The sequence below is a fragment of the Euleptes europaea genome, chromosome 8 (assembly GCF_029931775.1).
Source record: "Euleptes europaea isolate rEulEur1 chromosome 8, rEulEur1.hap1, whole genome shotgun sequence".
NCBI classification, from domain to species: domain Eukaryota; kingdom Metazoa; phylum Chordata; class Lepidosauria; order Squamata; family Sphaerodactylidae; genus Euleptes; species Euleptes europaea.
Window position 1 is genome coordinate 97,486,734 of NC_079319.1, and position 18,478 is coordinate 97,505,211.

Consider the following 18,478-nt stretch of genomic DNA (forward strand, 5'->3'; position numbering starts at 1 on the left):
TGATTACACGCACGCCGGCATTCCGGTAATGTAGCAAAATAAAAAAAGTAGCGGTTTAGCACAGAAAAGATCGCTAGAAACCAGGGATTGCTTAACCCATTGTTTGTTTTTGCTTAAATTGCACCTAAGGTGGGTCCGATGCGCTGTCCTCGGACGGTCATGCGTTTAGACCATGGGAATTCGCTACTTTTAAGGCACAAAGGCGAGACAAATTGGCCATGCGTTAAACCTTTATGATTCCAAGGGTGAGTCTTTAACTAGGCCTTATGCACTTGCCAGAAAAGGAATAAGAGTTCACCGGTTCTAGGCCCTTCTTCCTAGGGTTCTCCTGACCCAGTCAATATTAAACAAGGTCTCTACCTGGAGCTTCAGCTTTACAACTGGACTCCAAGATATGTGCTGTTCCAAGATGGAGTAGGAAAGAAAATGTGTGGCATAGGGAAAATACTCGGGGGGGAGGGGTGGCTAGCCCCAAGAAATCTGTCATACATCTTTCCATGTCAATGTTTAGGGGGTCTTTTGACTTCCTACAGCACCACCTGGTGAAGGTTTTCTAAGTGTACTCATAAATCCTTCTTGTAGAGGGACGTCTAGATGCGATGATGGTGCTAATGAAATCCTTGTTGAGACCCAGGTGGCTTAGCCGGAACCGTTCAATGTCCAGACGGCTAGCTGGAACCAAGCCGGGTTGGGGTGAATGATGGGACCCTGTTGCAGCAGGTTGGGAAGAAGAGGGAGACGCCAGGGTCTCTGGACCGACATCTGCTGAAGAGCTGCGTACCAGGGCCGCCGAGGCCAATCTGGAGCAATCAGGATCACCTTGGCTCTTTGGATCGGATCTTCCTGATCGCCCTTGGTAGGATGGGAAGGAGGAGGAAAAGCGTAGAGAATTCCCCGAGACCAAGGGGCCAGAAGAGCGTTTATCTTCTCCGCTCAGCGATGGTGAAATCTGGAGAAGAATCTGGGAAGGTGGTGATTCATCCCTGATGCGAACAGGTCGACCTGTAGGGGGCCTGCTTTGGTGTTGACTATCTGAAAGGCCTGAGAGCAGAGGGGCCATTCCCCTTCATCTAGGGAGCGACGACTGAGCCAGTCAGCCTGAATATTTAAGACTCCCTGAATGTGCTCGGCTGTAGTCCATTGTGAGCTGAAAAGCTGCAGTCTTCCACCCACTGGCAGTGGCTTGGAGTCACTGTTTTTGGGACTTCTGGAATCTATCACCCTTGTCGCCTCTAAATTGCTGTTGTTGCTGAAAAGGGCGACCGTATCGCCCTTGGCGACGAAAGGGCTGACGGTTGCTAGACCAGGATGGACGCCTTTGCTCTTGCCTATAGCGAGTAAGGGTGTGGGAGGACCGAAAGGGCCTAGAAAAGGGCCTAGACTCCTTTTTTGGAGGATCGGGCATGGTGCGCTTTTTATCCTTTGTTTCCGCCAGCATTTTATCCAGGCGGTCACCAAAAAGCTTACCTGCCTGGAGAGGGATTGATAATAGCATGGACTTGGAATTTCCTTCTACCTTCCAGGCTTTCAGCCAAAGAGCCCTACGAATTGCCACGTTAGAAGACATGGAGCAAGCAGAAAAAGACAGGGCATCCAGGGATGCATCCGCCATGAAGGCTGAGGCTCTTAATAGTCTGTCTACCCCGTCAACTATTCTCCTATCAGCCCCCTGGAGTTGAGCTATCTTTTTTGCCCAGGCAATAGAAGCTCTAGCCACAATGGAAGCTGTGGTAGTAGCCTGGATGGCCAGGGCTGAGGACTCATGCACTTTTCTGGAGAGAAACTCCATTTTGCGGTCAAACCTATCCTTAATAGTGCCCGCCCCATCCTCAGATAGGATGTCAGAAGATTATAAGGATGCTATAGGAGCATCCACTACAGGTAGACTAAGGAGATTCATGGCTGCTGGGGACATGTCGTATCGCTTTTTTATGGCAAATGGGAATTGCCTATTTTGGGTAAGTTTGTCAAACTTATCAAAACTGAATGGGATAAAGTATTCTGGCATAGGAACTTTTTTGGCCTGGGTAGAAGTTCGAGGGAAGCACCCTTTAGCCCCAGTGGGCCACTGTTTGGTCTTGGGTTCCTCTGTGGTGCCTGGCTCTTCGGATAGGTAATGAGAGCCTTGGACAAAAGGGATTGGTAGTCCTCTGGGGAGAAAAGCCTCTGTTGATCTTCCCCTTCCCTGTCAGGACCTTCAGTGTCGGAATTATATTCTCCCTCCTTCCTGTCGTCCTCGTCGGAGGAAGAGTAGGAGGAGAGGTAAGCCTCTGTTTGGGGGCAAGAGTTCTCCTTCAAGGCAGCCTTAGTGGGCCATGACTTGGATGCCCCCTGGTGGCTGCAGCAAGGTTCACTGCTCAGAGACAGAGGGAGAGCGAGAAGGCTGCTCTGCATATTGGCCAGTAGGGGCATGGGCTGTATTAAGCTGTGCCTGCCTTCTATTTAGGACAAACTGCATCATAGCCTCCATTTCATCGAAGGAGAAAAGATTCCCCCCAACAGTAGAAGTCCCGGGCGTTGGTACTTTTCCGTCCGACGTCTTCCGGACTTGCAGTGAGTCGTTGGGGGCCGGTACTTCCACTCGCTGTGTAGTGGAGGGAAGACCGGTGGAGGTGGCAGGCAGGGTACCTGAGCTGTGCTTTGGACCCCGGTGCCACTTAGAACTCTTTCCAGAGCTGGAGGTTTTGATCTTTCGTTTTCCTCCCGTCTTCTTCCCCGCCACGTTTTTGGTGGGAACGGGCTTGGCCGGTTCCACAATCTCCGCTACTCCGCCCGAGCCACCTGTTGTCTCTAAGGGCTGTGCGGCTCCTGTAGGGCGTAGGGAGGGATCGTAGTCCCTCTCCGACAAGAGATTGTCCTCTCTGGGGACTTATTGAGTGGCGCCCGCCTTTTTTTGGGGGGGGGAGTCGTTCTTTGCAGAGATCGAAGGGGAAGGGAGGGAGGGATTTTTTTGTGTGTAATAGAAGTAAACAGAATACAAGGACAGGACAAAGACAGAGAAAGAGCGGTTTAGTTTTTAGGAATAGGGTAAGAACAGCAGAGCTCTGCTAGTAAACAGCTCTCCCCGTCAAAGGCAGGAGGGAAACTGGAAGTGGTAGGCTTTCCCGCCAGAGAGACAGGAAGTGAAGATTTGGTCCTGCGTTCCCGGGCAAAGGGAGGGAAAACCCAAGCTGCAAGATGCCCTTCGCTTAGAGTGGGAAAGAGCTATAGCTTTTGCAAGAGTAAAGCTCTATTCAATGTATTCGGGGACAACCCTAAGTAGGTGTACTTAGAACCCCTTTTTATTCTTTGGGGCTTACTCCCAGGAAAGGTTTCTTAGGATTGCAGTCCCAGCTTTGGAGCGGTGGACTCTGATCTGGAGAACAGGGTTTGATTCCCCACTCCTCCACATGAGCAGAGGAGGCTAATCTGGTGAACTGGATTTGTTTCCCTGCTCCTGCACATGAAGCCAGCTGGGTGACCTTGGGCCAGTAACAGCTCTCTTAGAGCTCTCTCAGCCTCACCTACCTCACAGGGTGTCTGTTGTGGGGAAGGGAAGGTGATTGTAAGCCAGTTTGAGTCTCCCTTAAGTGGTAGAGAAAGTCGGTATATAAAAACCAACTCTTCTTCTTACTGAATTTTAGTTTTAAGAAACAGTACAATTTTTCAGAAAGAGGACTCTGTCTTCCTTCCTTAACTTCATAAAATATGCTGGAACTAAGTCACAAAAAATATATTTTAAAATCTGCTAGGTTCACTACTATAAAGGAGAAGGGGGACCCATAAGGATTTGCAGAGGAAGAGAAAATTCCACCCACCATCATATAAATTGGCTCTGGTTTGCTTTAGCCCTTTGACTCAACTTGCCCCTCCCCCTGTCCGCTTGTCTCTTCCCTACTTACTCATACCCACTTACTCTACCCCCACCACCCCCAATCTAGACCATAGTGTGAATCCTCCAGCTCGCTTCAGTATTGCAGGGAATCTCCAGAGAGGTTTAGTGTCTTTGGAAAGCATCAGATGCCAGGTTACATAACCAATGACTGTGTGTGTGTGTGTGTGTGTGTGTGTGTGTTAAGTGCCGTCAAGTCACTTCCAACTCATGGCAACCCTATGAATCGACGGTCCTCCAAAATGTCCCATCTTCAACAGCCTTGCTCGGGTCTTGGAAATTGAGGGCTGCAACACCCATTATAGAGTCCATCCATCTCTTGTTGGGTCCTCTTTTCCTGCTGCCTTCAACTTTTTGTCAGGCTTCAGCAAACACACGGCGTTTCAGGCAATAGAACTCGAATCCAGGCAGAGCAACGATTCAAAGATTTATTCCGAAAGTCAATGATTTCAGTAAGGAGGCAAACAAGGCTGGAATACATGACTGGGGTGGAGAGGATACATATATAGGACTGATACAATAGGGTTATAGGAACAAAGAGACAATGTAGTCGTTTCCTGCCGGTAACGACTTAAGTAAAACTGAAACAGAAACCATTCAGAGCAATCAGTGGAGGAGACGGCCGAGCTCCCGGCTTTGTGCGCGGGACCCAATATCAGATGGGAGATTTACACGGGCGGGTCCCAATACAAGTGTAAATCCCTGGCCAGAGTTCGTGTGCAAAACGGGGGGGGAGGAGTGCATGGAGAACCCCATCTTGTTTGCGGGGAAACCATCTTGTTTGGGACCGGAGCTGTCAGAAGCCCTATCTGACATCCCGCCTCTCCAAAAAACCCCTCCCTGGGTTCCCAGGCTTGTCGGGACAACACTGATGGAACTCGGTGATCACAGAGGGGGCGTTCACGTGTTCTGCTGCGACCCACTCATCGTGACTTGAGTTCAAGTGTTTCCAGTGCACCAGGTACTCCAGCTGATTTCTCGGCAGCCTGGAGTCCAGGACCTTGGAAATTTCAAAATGCTGTTCCCCCTACACCATGATGGGCGTCGCCGCCTGGGGTTCGGGGTGCCACCCGGGAGCGGGAGAAAAGGGCTTCAAAAGGCTCACATGGAACACGGGGTGTACCCCTTGCAGAGTCTTGGGGAGGTCCAGTTTGGCAGTGACCTCATTGATTACTCGGGATATGGTAAACGGACCCACGTACTTTTGGCATAGTTTTCTACACTGACGCAGGGACTTTAAGTTCTTGGTGGAAAGGTACATCTTTTCCCCGACCACTAGATCCCACTGAGGCGCCCTGTGTTTATCAGCCTGCGCCTTGTATCGTTCCTTAGCCTGGTCTAACTGTTTAACAAGTCCCGGCCAAGTATTTCTGACGGTGTTAGACCATGCCGCCACCTCCGGGGGGTCGCCTCCCGGAGAGAGGGGGACCGCCCCCAAAGGGTCTAATTCCATCCCATAAACAGTCTTAAAGGGACTCTGCCCCGTAGCAGAGTGTACAGAGTTGTTATAGGCATACTTCACCAGGGGTAACAGGTCGACCCAATTATCCTGGTGATAATTGGTGAAGCAGCGCAAATAGCATTCAACCACAGCATTCACCCTTTCCATCTGCCCATCCGTCTGGGGGTGATAGGCTGACGATAAACCTTGTTGTACCCCAACAATTCCCAAAAAAGCCTGCCAGAATTTAGACAGGAACACCGAGCCTCTGTTGCTCACGATCTTCCGAGGAAAACCGTGCAGGCAGAAGATCTGTTGAACAAATAGGCGGGCCAACTTGTGGGCTGAGGGCAACCCCTCGCATGGAATAAGGTGGATCTGCTTAGAAAACAGATCCATGATGACCCAAAGTACTGTTTTACCCTGGCTAGGAGGGAGATTGGTTACAAAGTCCATACCAATCACCCGCCAGGGAGCCTCCGGGGTCTCAGTAGTCCAGGGGGCTTTCCCATGAGACGTTTATTGGTGGCACACGTTGGGCAGGACCTTACGAAACCATCAATGTCCTGGCGCATCCCTGGCCACCAAAAGCGCCGCCGTACCAGGTGTAGGGTTTTCACGAAACCAAAGTGACCCCCCATCTTGGAGCTGTGGCTCCATTCTAGCGCTTCCCGGCGCAGCTTCTGGGGAACATAAGTCTTTCCTTCCGGGATCCCAGATTCCTCCACCCCAAGGGGGCCCTCCTGAAGATCCCTCCCGTCCATTTGACGGAAGCACAAGGGTTGGTTCAACTCCACTGCCCCCAATTGTAATCGGTTAAATACGTCTTGGTCAATTAAAGTTCTGGAGCAACCAGAGTCCAAAATGCCCACTACTGCAACTGGATCCCCTCCCTGGGGATTCCTTAACACCACGGGCACCAGGAGAGTCTCCCCCTGGTCACTCACCCAGGTCGGAACCGGCTCATTTTCTTGCAAAGTAGCCTCCTGTGCCGGTTCACTCACAGGAAGCTTTCTTCGTTTTTTGGCGGTGAGACATCTCTGGAACAACAGCAATGTTCACACAGGACAGGTTCCAGGTCCGCACTTAACGCCGCCGTCCCGCGCCGGGTGGGTGTTCCCTCCGTCCTCTTCAGATCCGGAACTTGGTAGCTGGTCAGAGTTTTCTTGTCTGTCGCCTGCCTCGGCGATCCACTGGTGCACTTGGCGGCAAAGTGTCCCATCCTACCGCAACGTAGACAGGAACCTTCTCTGAAGCGGCGCGCTCTCTCGTCCAGGAAACGGCCTCGATTCCCTTCGCCTCGGAGCACCTCCGTCATAGTGTTCCCCTTGGTCGGGCCTCTGGAGGGGGGTTCCTTCCCCGGGCGATCCTTGGCGAACTGCAGGGTTAGCTTGTGGGGTTCTACTTGCCCTGCCAGCTGGATCCAGCCCTCCACAGTGTCAGGGTCTCCCAGAGTCAGGCAGCCCTCCAACACTTCCCAGCGCAGTCCCTCGCGGAAGTGTTGGACCTTGGTGGCTTCGCTCCACTCTCGCACCTTGCACGCCAGGGACTGGAACTCCTGGGTATATTCTAGCACAGACCGGGACCCCTGCCTTAATCTGCGCATAGCAATCTTGGCCCTCTCTGCCCAGTGAGGGTCCTCAAACCAGCGGTGCAGGGCTTCCAGGAAATCATCGAGGGAGCACAAAAGCCCAGGGTTAACCTCTGTCGCTGCCACCGCCCACTCTACTGCCTCCTTCTTTAGAAGCCTGATGGCGTACCACACCCGGGCTTCTTCGGAAGGAAAAGTTTCACCCTGATCATTCATGAAACCAGAAAGTTGCAGTAGAAAGTGGGGTAACTGGGCGAAGGTCCCATCAAAAGAAATCTGCAGGTCCTGGGCGACTGTGCGTGGGGAATTAACGGGGAGGGTAGTCGCAGTGCCGATGGACGATCGGAGTCCTCGCACCGTCCCTGCTAGCGCCGTCATCTCCCTTCTTAGGATCTCCAGCTGGTCCTGAAGCTCCCGGTTCTGTCGAGTCAGGTCGTGGTTCTGCTCCTGCAGAAGATGGTGTTCCTCTTCTCGGGGGTATGGGGTAGAGGTGGCTGCAGCTCGGCCTCAGAGCGGTTCCTCCTCCCTGGAGTATAGGTCCTCCAGCGGGCCTCGATATAGGTAATCTAAGTTTGGCCCCGTGGTTGATTGGTGGACGTACTGTCCGGCGATCCGCGGTGCCCCCTCTGCAACCTCTGTGGGGCTCCTTCCCGGGGTTACTTCTTCCTGGCTTGGGTCTGCTCCTCTCGGGGCTGCTCCCTCCCGTGGCAGGACTGCTCCCTGCTGTTCCGACACGCAGAGGCGTTCGTACCGCCGGATCAGTTCGGTGGATCGGGCTGAACTGGGGAACATCTTTCTCAAGAACTAGTAGAAAATAAAAAGATGGATTCCAGCCTAATGTCAGGCTTCAGCAAATACACGGCGTTTCAGGCAATAGAACTTGAATCCAGGCAGAGCAATGATTCAAAGATTTATTCCGAAAGTCAATGATTTCAGTAAGGAGGCAAACAAGGCTGGAATACATGACTGGGGTGGAGAGGATACATATATAGGACTGATACAATAGGGTTATAGGAACAAAGAGACAATGTAGTCGTTTCCTGCCTGCAATCAGTGGAGGAGACGGCCGAGCTCCCGGCTTTGTGCGCGGGACCCAATATCAGATGGGAGATTTACACGGGCGGGTCCCAATACAAGTGTAAATCCCTGGCCAGAGTTCGTGTGCAAAACGGGGGGGAGGAGTGCATGGAGAACCCCATCTTGTTTGCAGGGAAACCATATTGTTTGGGACCGGAGCTGTCAGAAGCCCTATCTGACACTTTTCCTTGCATGATTGTTTTTTCCAGTGACTCTTTTCATAATGCAGGGGTCGGCAAACTCATTAGTCAAAAGAGCCAAATAACAGTACAACGATTGAGATTTCTTTTGAGAGCCAAATTTCTTACAACTTAAACTATATAGGTAGGTACACTGTTTATTAACTTAATAAAACTTTAATTAAAGTTTTAAGTATTAATTAAACTATAGGTACACTGAATAAAACTTGATATACTTAATTTTTATCAATAAATAAGATCACTAATAAATTGTAAGTCCCTGTCATTTCCCCCTCCCTGTCCGGAGTCCTCGTCTGGAGGCCTGGTCTACCGCCATAAAAGCCTATTGGTAGACCTGGCCTCCGGCTGACTCCCATGGGAGGCCAGGTCTACCCATTGGCTTTCTTGGCAGTAGACCTGGCCTCCGGAGACCCATGGAGGCCAATTGGTAGACCTGGCCTCTGAAGGGGGACTTTTTCCCCTCCTCGGAGTCCAGGTCTACCGCCAAGAAAGCCAGTGGGTAGACATGGCCTCTGAGGAGGGAAAAAAGTAAGGTATCCATAAAACTAAATCATGACAATCACTGACAAACACTTAATGTGAACAATGTGAGCAAACTTTTCTCTAGATTCACAGACGCAGTAAACACATGAGAACATAAGAAAGGCCGTGCTGGATCAGACTAAGGCCCTTCAAATCCAGCAGTCTGTTCCCACAGTGGCCAACTAGATGCCTCCAGGAAGCCCACCAGCAAGACCAGTGCAGCATCATTGTCCTGCCTGCGTTCCATAGCACCTGATATAATAGGCCTGCTCCTTTGATCCTGGAGAGAATAGGCATGCATCATGAATAGTATTCATTTTGATTAGTAGCCATGGATAGCCCTCTCCTCCATGAACAGGTCCACTCCCCTCTTAAAGCCCTCCAAGTTGGCAGCCATCACCACCTCCTGGGGCAGGGAGTCCCACCATTTAACCACGTGTTGTGTGTGTGAAGAAATACTTCCTTTTATCAGTTTTGAATCTCCCACCCTCCAGCTTCAGCAGACGACCCCGAGTTGTAGCATTACGTGTGTCCCGGGTCTGGGGCCCCACCCTGCGCCCCGGGGCTTTCCCACCACCCTCCACTTACCAGACAAGCCCCTGCTGGCTCCAAAGTGTGCCTCTTCCCTACAGGGACCTGCAGGCCCAGAAGATGACGGGGGAACTTGAAGCGGGTCGTGCTGTTCAGATGACAGGCTCTTAGAATGTTTCACTTACTGAGAAGTGAAGATATCTTATTCAGCCGTTCATTGATTAAGCAGGACTCAACAACTTTACTTACTTTTAAAAAGCAAGTCTTTTTATTGATATACTTCTAGTAAAATTTGTGTAAATGCAGATTATCAAGTCTTTAACACTTCTATAAAAACACAATGTATGTATGTACAATGTATGCAGTAAAAGCAAGCAAGTCTTACATACTATACAGTTTCAAAATCCAACTTCTAAAATATAACAGTCAAATTATTCTGATTCAGTTCAAAGTATCTAATTCACAAAGTCTAGAGTAAAGTATTTAAGCCATACATACCATTCAGCCGTTTCTGAGAGCCTTTTGGAAGGTTCTGATTCTCTAGCTGTACTGTGGCTGTATTTATACTGTTTCAGACTCATTAAGAGTGAAGAGATCTTTTATCCCCACTTTCAAACAACATTGTATCTATCAAGAGGAATACCTTTTATTCCCTCTGTCAGATATTCTGAGCAGTGCAGCAATGTCTTAGTAGCAGCTGCTCAGCTCTCCATGACCATATATGGGCTTCCTTTCCTTTCAGTCTATTTTGCTTAAAGTATAAACACTCATTTCTGACTTTCATGATCACATTATATACTTAATTTTTATACCATCCTCTTCGTTAGGACAATACGCATTAAATGACACTACTTAGAAATCTGTAGCACAATATTTAACTATATAACTCATAAAACACAATTATTGCTTACATTGTCACTTTGTGACCATCTGTTAGTAACACACAGCCTTGAGCAGATCACAGAAGGCAAGAAAGCATATTACTTGATAGGACTGCAGGAACCTTTAATGCCTTTAAGTTATAAAAAACACAGTTTAAACTATTAATGCACTCTCAGTACATTAAGATATCTTGAGACCTTGAGAAGGGTAAAAGTGTTCTGCCTTTGAGATTCTGACAGTTGGAAGCTGAGTCAGAAAGGTGATTTTAGTTACATCTTACTGATAATGAAAGGTGCTCTGCTCTTCCCCCTTCAAGGACAAGATCAGAGTGACATAGCTCTTGAAAGAGCTGACCTTGAGAGAATTCTGCAGCCTGTTCCAAGGACATTTGCATTACACAGGCTTTTCATTACACAAACTTCTGCAGTGGCTCAGTTTGCATGATGTGTACTAGCTCTGTGTGTGTGTTAAGTGCCATCAAGTCGCTTCCGACTCATGGCGACCCTATGAATGAAAGTCCTCCAAAATGTCCTATCTTTGACAGCCTTGCTCAGATCTTGCAAACTGAAGGCTGTGGCTTCCTTTATTGAGTCAATCCATCTCTTGTTGGGTCTTCCTCTTTCCCTGCTGCCCTCAACTTTTCCTATCATGACGGTCTTTTCCAGCGACTCTTGTCGTCTCATGACGTGACCAAAATACGACAGCCTCAGTTTAGTCATTTTAGCTTCTAGGGTCAGTTCAGGCTTGATTTGATCTATAACCCACTGATTTGTTTTTTTGGCAGACCACGGAATCTGTAACACTCTCCTCCAACACCACATTTCAAAGGAATCTATTTTCTTCCTATCAGCTTTCTTCATTGTCCAGCTTTCACACCCATACATAGTAATAGGGAATATGATGGCATGAATTAATCTAGTCTTGGTGGCCAGAGTCACATCCTTACACTTCAAAATCTTTTCTAGCTCCTTCATGGCTGCCCTTCCCAGTCTCAATCTCCTTCTAATTTCTCGGCTGCAGTCTCCCTTTTGGTTGACGGTGGAGCCAAGGAATAGAAAGTCTTGAACAATTTCAATTTCCTCATTGTCAACCTTAAAGTTGTGTAATTCTCCTGTAGTCATTACTTTTGTTTTCTTGATGTTCAGCTGTAGTCCTGCTTTGGCACTTTCTCTTTTAACTTTCAGCAGTAGTTGTTTCAAATCTTCACTATTTTCTGCCAATAGTGTAGTCTCATCAGCATATCTCAAATTATTAATGTTCCTCCCTCCAATTTTCACTCCACCTTCATCTAAATCTAATCCATCTTTCCTAATTATATGTTCTGCATATAGATTGAAGAGATAGGGAGATAAAATACATCCTTGTCTGACACCTTTGCCAATTGGAAACCATTCCGTTTCTCCATATTCTGTTCTAACTGTGGCCTCTTGTCCAGAGTACAGGTTGCGCATCAAAACGATCAGACGTAGAGGCACACTCATTTCCTTTAAAACCAGCCATAGCTTTTCATGATCCACACAGTCAAAAGCTTTGCTGTAATCTATGAAACACAAGCTGATTTTCTTCTGAAATTCTCTCGTACGCGCCAGTAACCAGCGTATATTTGCAATATGATCTCTAGTGCCTCTTCCTTTTCTGAAACCAGTTGAACATCAGGCATTTCTCGTTCCATATATGGTAACAGCCTTTGCTGTAAGATTTTGAGCATCACTTTACTTGCATGAGAAATTAATGCAATGGTCCGATAGTTGTTGCAATCTTTGATGTCTCCTTTCTTGGGAATTGGAATGTAAATGGATCGTTTCCAGTCTGTGGGCCATTGTTTTGTTTTCCATATCTGTTGGCATATTCTTGTCAAGATTTTGATGGACTCCGTTTCTGTGGCTTGGAATAGCTCTATTGATATCCCATCTGCTCCTGGTGATTTGTTTCTCCCGATTGCTCTCAATGCAGCTTTCACTTCACTTTCTAAAACTGTAGGTTCTTCAAAAGATTCTTCTTGGAAAGAATCTTTTATCCTTTCATCTCTTCTGTATAGTTCTTCAGTGTATTGTTCCCACCTTTTCTTTATTTTGTCCTGTTCAGTTAATGTATTTCCATGCTGATCTTTCAGCATGCCTAACGGTGCTTGAAATTTCCCTTTGATTTCTTGGATCTTGTGGAACAGATCTCTTGTTCTTCCTTTTTTGTTGTTCTCTTCTATTTCTTTACACTGGTTATTATAATAGGTCTCTGTCTCTACGTGCAAGTCGCTGGAACGTTGCATTTAGACTTTTGATTCTATTTCTGTCACCTTCTACTTTTGCTTCTCGTCTATCTCTGGCAATTTTAAGAGTTTCCTCAGACATCCATCGAGGTTTTTCTTTTCTTTTGGCTACAGGAATAGTCTTTGCACATTCTTCTTTGATAATGTCTCTAGTCTCCACCCATGCCTTTTGTCTTGCTTAGGCAAATTGTATTCCTCCTACTTATTAAAGAGGCTGTTGGACTGGGTTGAGAGTAATGACATCCTTGGCTGGGAACAGACTGGCTTCAGAAGGGGTTGGTTTGTCAAGGACCACTGTTTAGTGCTCTCCCATCTAGCCAAGAAATATTCCCCCCCCCCGAAATGGCACCCTTTATGCGGGTTTTATGGATCTTAAGGGAGCTTTTGATACCATCCCGAGGGAGAGGCTATGGTTGAAACTATCACATTCTACTATGGATAGGAGGTTACTATGGCTTATTCAGCAATTTCATACTGACCTCACAGCTCAGGTTCGCTGTGGCAACCAAGGAGAACTAACCGAGCCTTTTGAACTGGCCAAGGGAGTTAGACAAGGTTGCCTCCTTGCTCCTCTCTTGTTTAATCTATACCTGAATGATATGGCAACCAATTTCTCAGAGTTTTGCCACCCCCCAAAGCTTGCAAGTCATCCCACCCCAATTCTGCTCTATGCTGACGATGCAGTTCTCCTGCCCCGCACAAGAATTGGTTTGAAAAGATCTTTGCAAACTTTTTCTGAGTACTGCTCTAGGGAAGGTCTTAAAATAAACCATCATAAATCTAAGATCATGATCTTCACTAAGAGGAGAAAAATGCCTCTTTTTCGCTGGGTATTAGATGGCTTTGAGGTTGACCAAGTCAAGGAGTTTGTTTACCTTGGCATTCTGTTTTCCCATAACCTAAATTGGAATGCCCATCAAAAAGCAGTGTCCAACAAAATTAAACCTGGGGTTGGTGCTATTGTCAATTTTTTTCACACCAAAGGTGGCAAATATATTCCAGGGGCTATTCAGGTTTTTAACCTGAAAATTACCCCAATTATCCTCTTTGGTGTTGCCATCTGGATTACAGTCATCAATGAATCTATAGATTGTCCACTGCTTCAGTTCCTACGAAAACACCTAAATGCCCCTCGATGTGTTGCTGGCGTTACTCTTCGTTCCGAGTTTGGCCAAACGTCACTTGAAGCTAGGGCGTGGTTGGCCACCTTTAAACTCCACCTTAAACTGTGCTTTAGCACTGAGGGGTTCCTAGCTTCTCTGAAGCATGACCCTTTCAAATCCTCATGGCAAAAAATCTTAGATGAGAAACTGGCGTTGCTGGGCTTCTCGCAGGATATGTTATCAGATCTTGGGAAAACTGAAGCTTTTGCCAAAATTAAAAAGCGCATTAAAGAGCTCGATTATAACAGCACTACTTTTCGTGCTCGTCGCGTCTGTTCATCCCAGTTCTTCGGAATACCCCCTCCACATGGTCTGCCTGCCTATACATATTATCTGACAACTCCTCGTCTCTGTAGAGCTTTTTGCTTGGCTAGATTGAATGCTAACCCTTCTATGGTAATGCAGGGCAGAATTCTGAATATACCATACTCAGACAGGATCTGCCCTTGCTCTTCTGGCTCTATTGACACATTAGCCCATGCCCTTTTGGAATGCCGCTTTTACGAGGAACTTCGATCGCACTATATTTCCCCTCTTTTAATATACAAATCAATGCCTCTGTGACTGACATAATGCCTTTTTTACTAAGCGACAGGGACCCCAAGGCTACATTGTCAGTGGCAAGATTTGTTTCAGTCCTTATATCCCTCCAACACTAGATATATGCTGCTCAAGATCAATTGATCAAGGAGCTTCTAAGGGATAAAAGGAAAGTAAGAGGATAGTTTCCACCCATAGTTCTTCAGGTTTACATTCACTTGAACTTAGTAATGCAAATCTGTTCCTTACATGGTCTTTAAACTCTTCCGGAATATTGCTTAGATTGTATTTTGGTGTAATGAATGTTTTGGTGTTTTTCTTAAGCTTTATCTTGATTTTCGATATTACCAATTACTTCCCTGACACTCACAAACCCCCTCACCACGTCTATATGGAATTAATTCTGCACATGTTCACAGAATACCATAATTATGTCAGAGACCGTTACAAACGGAGTCGGTGCCACAGAAGACGGAGCGCCGTGGCCCAGCACCGCTGCCGGAGATGCGCAGCCAAAGGAAGCCCGCCCCGCCCAACAGCTGATAGGCAGGCGGGGAGGGCCTGAACCGCCGAGCCGCCTGCCCAGCAATCGAGCGACTAGAGGGGAGGGGAGGCTTTAGCCTCCCAACCATTGAGGGCAAGGGAAAGGGGGACCCGGCCATTCTCCACGGCGGGGGGGGGGGAGAGACAGCATGCCCGCTTGCCTGCTCTCTCGCGCTCGCTCTCTCTGGAGCGCCGGCTCCGCAGCCTGGCTGCCGGCGCAAGCGGACGCGAGAGCAGGGGCTCCGAACCAAGTTCGGAGAGCCGCACTCAATGGTCCAAAGGGCTGCATGCGGCTCGCGAGCCGCGGTTTGCCGACCCCTGCCATAATGTAACCAAAGAACGATAGCCTCAGTTTAGTCATTTTAGCTTCTAGGGTCAGAGGGAAATAAGCCTCCTCCAGATTCCCCAGCACACTGTACACAAAATGGCAGCAGTAATTGCATTATCAAAGGTTGCCTTGGCAACCCAAAATAGCACCAGAGATCTCAAAAGTCTTTTCACAAGATCTTGGGGATCAAAGAAAATCTGCACCTGACATTAATTTTTGAGAGGGGGAGGAATATCCTCTACCCCCTTTTATTTTAGCTTCCAGATTTTTCAACAAGTATGGGGCTTCCCATGGGGTTGAAGAAAGTGTTGCCAGAGTCCTAGGTGGCTCTACTGTGCAAATATTTTGATCCGCAGTGGTGGGGATGGGGAGATACAAGGCTATGAGATATACAGATGAGCTCATTTGGAAAAACCTCCATAATCTGATCCATCTTACCCTCACTTCAGAACTCAGCTTTTCTCTCATTACAAAATTTGGTCTTTCTAGAGCAAATCCCCCCAGCTTCATGAAACAATGATACATGTTTATACCTCTGGCATTAGGAAAATTTGGGGGGGGGGGAGAGAAAAACAAACACACCTTAGGTAAGGAGCCATAGAAGTGCCTTCGTTATCCAGCTCGTAGAGGGAATCTGCACGCAGGCCATCTGCAACAAAAAGGACTAAGCGCTTTGCAGGTGATGGCAGCGGAGTCTGATGAGGAGTCATGCCATGAATCAAAGGAGAAGTGAAGTAAATGTCAAAAATAGAGATCAGGAACACACAATGTACCAGGAGGCCAGCAGCTATAAAGATTGGCATATTCATGGTGATGGGCTGTCATCCGAGAAGTATCTGACACTAAGGAGATCAAAACAATTGTAGGTGGTCAGTCAAAGCATTAACAGTATTACAAATGGATACAATCCATAGCATAGAAACAAAAATATGAGAAGAATTATGTGTATCTTACACAATGAAAAAATGCCTCATGAACTAGAGTATACCTTTTAAAGATATATATCTGCCCATTGAGTAATAATGCAAATAAAACTTTATAATGCTCACAAAACCATATGCCACAATAAGGCTATTAATCTTAAGGCTTTCCTGAAAGCAAGCTGCAATGAATAATGTGAGACTTACTTCTGAGTAGACCTGCACATATTGCCTTCTAAGTGCTTTTGTCCTCAAGATGCTTCAAGACTGTTGTGAAGTTCTAGAATTTATGTAACTAAACTTTTATTTTTTGAAATTAAAACAGGAGATGTTCCCCTGATGACCCCCCCAAGGGGTTGCATTTGTTATCCAATGTACATGCTTTTTGAAACAGCATAGTAGAAATGGAAATAAAATTAAACAAACGCTTAAATGGTGTTGGAGCACACAAGTTTCTGTTCAATAAATTCCACTTCTGTGCTTGTTACTGTCTTCTTAGAGCTGTTGGAGTCAGATGAAAGACAGACTTCTATTAAACAGAGTTGCACTTACCTGTAACTGCTGTTCATTGATGTCTTCGGTGCAGACACACATGTGGGACTGCGCCTGCGCGCAGGCCTGCCGCCGGAAAAAATTCAATAGCCTTAGTCCTCAACTGGGGGATGCCCCTCCCTCACAGGCGGGGCCGGCCTTCGCGCCGTGCAGCCCGCATGCTTCTGGGCGGGGCATCCCCTTCCCTCCTCAGTTCCTTCTCCGCCGCCGACCAAGACTGGCATACACGTACCAGCTATAACTTAATCCTTCTACTAATAATTTGTTTCTTTTGTTTCTAGGTCGACAGCGGGGTCGGAAGGGAGGGATGTGTGTCTGCACCGAAGACATCAATGAACAGCAGTTACAGGTAAGTGCAACTCTGTTTTCATCTTCTGTCTTCGGTGCAGCCCCACATGTGGGATATTAGCAAGCTTACCCAGTAGGTGGTGGGGTCGACTCAGGAGAAAAGGGTCTGCAGAACTGCTCTACCCACTGCTGCATCCTTCCTGGCCTGCAGGTCCAGAGCGTAGTGCTTCACAAAGGTGTCTTCTGAAGACCACGTCGCCGCTCTACAGATGTCGCCAACATGAACCTTTCTATGGAGAGCAGCAGAAGAGCCCTGCGCCCTGGTGGAATGCGCCCTAATGCCCAAGGGGCATGTCACCTTCGCCTGTTTATAGGCTATTCTAACCGCCGTGACCACCCACCTCGCTATAGATTGGGCCGAGGCGGCTTTACCTTTCTTGGGACCCTGATAGCATACAAACCAGGATTGGGACCTTCTAAACTGTTTGGTACGGTCAATGTAATACAGGAGAGCTCTTTTTACATGAAGGGTATGTAGTGTCCTCTCTGCCTGAGAGGAAGGATTGGGGAAAAACACTGGTAGAACTAACTCTTGAGCTAGGTGAAAAGAAGAGATCACCTTGGGTTTAAATCTAAAACTAGGGTGGAGGACCACCCTTTCATTATAAACCCTGAGAAAGGGGCTATCAATACGAAGGGCTGCCAGCTCCCCCACTCTCCTAGTTGATGTCACAGCCACCAGGAAAGCTATCTTAGCTGACAAAAACGACAGGTGTACCTGAGCTAAAGGCTCAAAGGGTGCTAGCATCAGTTTGGCTAGGACCAGGGAGAGTGACCATTGGGGCGTTAGTATAGGAGTAGGAGGAAATAAATTATTAAGACCCTTCAGAAAGCGTTTTGCAAGGGGATGGGAGAAAACTGTATAACCCTCCACCTTATCGTGGAAGGCTGAAATCGCAGCCAAATGTACCCTTATGGATGAGACTGCCAGTCCCCTCTTGGTTAATTCCAACAAATAATCCAAGATCTTAGGAACAGGACAGGTAAAGGGAGAAAAACTTTCTAGATTCGCCCAGGCTAGAAATCTATCCCACTTCCTGTCATACGAATAACGAGTAGAGGGCCTTCTAGCTTGCAAAAGGACCTCCTGAACCGACTGTGAACAACCCACTAATGAGAGGGAAGGATTCTCCACGCCATGAGGTGTAGTCTCTGTACATCGTGGTGGGCCAGTTCCCCCCAGCGAAGTAGGTTCGGGTGGTCTGGAAGTGGTTTGTAATTCCCCTCCGCCAGGTGTGTAAGAAGGGTGAACCATATCTGTCTCGGCCATCGGGGTGCTATGAGAATGCAGTCGGTGTTGTCTGCAGCTATTTTCCCCAGAACCCGAGCAAGCAGGGGGAATGGGGGGAAGGCGTAAAACAGGCGGTTCGACCAAATGAGCTGGAAAGCGTCTCCCAGGGACAAGGGGTCGCTCCCCGCCAGAGAGCAGAATTCTACCGCTTTCTTGTTGCCCCTGGTCGCAAACAGGTCTATCTGAGGAGTGCCCCATTCTTGGAAAATGGGGAGGATAAACTGATCCTGTAGTTCCCATTCGTGGTTTGTGGTAAAAACCCTGCTCAGGGAGTCTGCCCAGGTATTGTGGATCCCCGCTATATGCATGGCACGCAGGTCTATGTTGTGTCTCCCAGCTATTGCCCAGATCCTCTGGGCTTCCCTGGAGAGAGGAATGGAACTTGTGCCCCCTTGTTTGTTTACATAAAACA

General features: G+C 47.8%; 1 protein-coding gene across 1 annotated transcript in view; it reads right to left on the bottom strand.

Moving 5' to 3' along the window:
• PIGN (phosphatidylinositol glycan anchor biosynthesis class N) overlaps nt 1-15,781 on the bottom strand; it is a 172,591-nt gene extending 156,810 nt beyond the window's left edge. Inside the window, exon 1 of the mRNA XM_056854987.1 lies at nt 15,538-15,781. Within this exon, the coding sequence (XP_056710965.1) occupies nt 15,538-15,764 (227 nt within the window). The 5' untranslated portion in view covers nt 15,765-15,781. The remainder of the gene's footprint in view (nt 1-15,537) is intronic.
• Between the last annotated feature and the right edge of the window lie 2,697 nt (nt 15,782-18,478).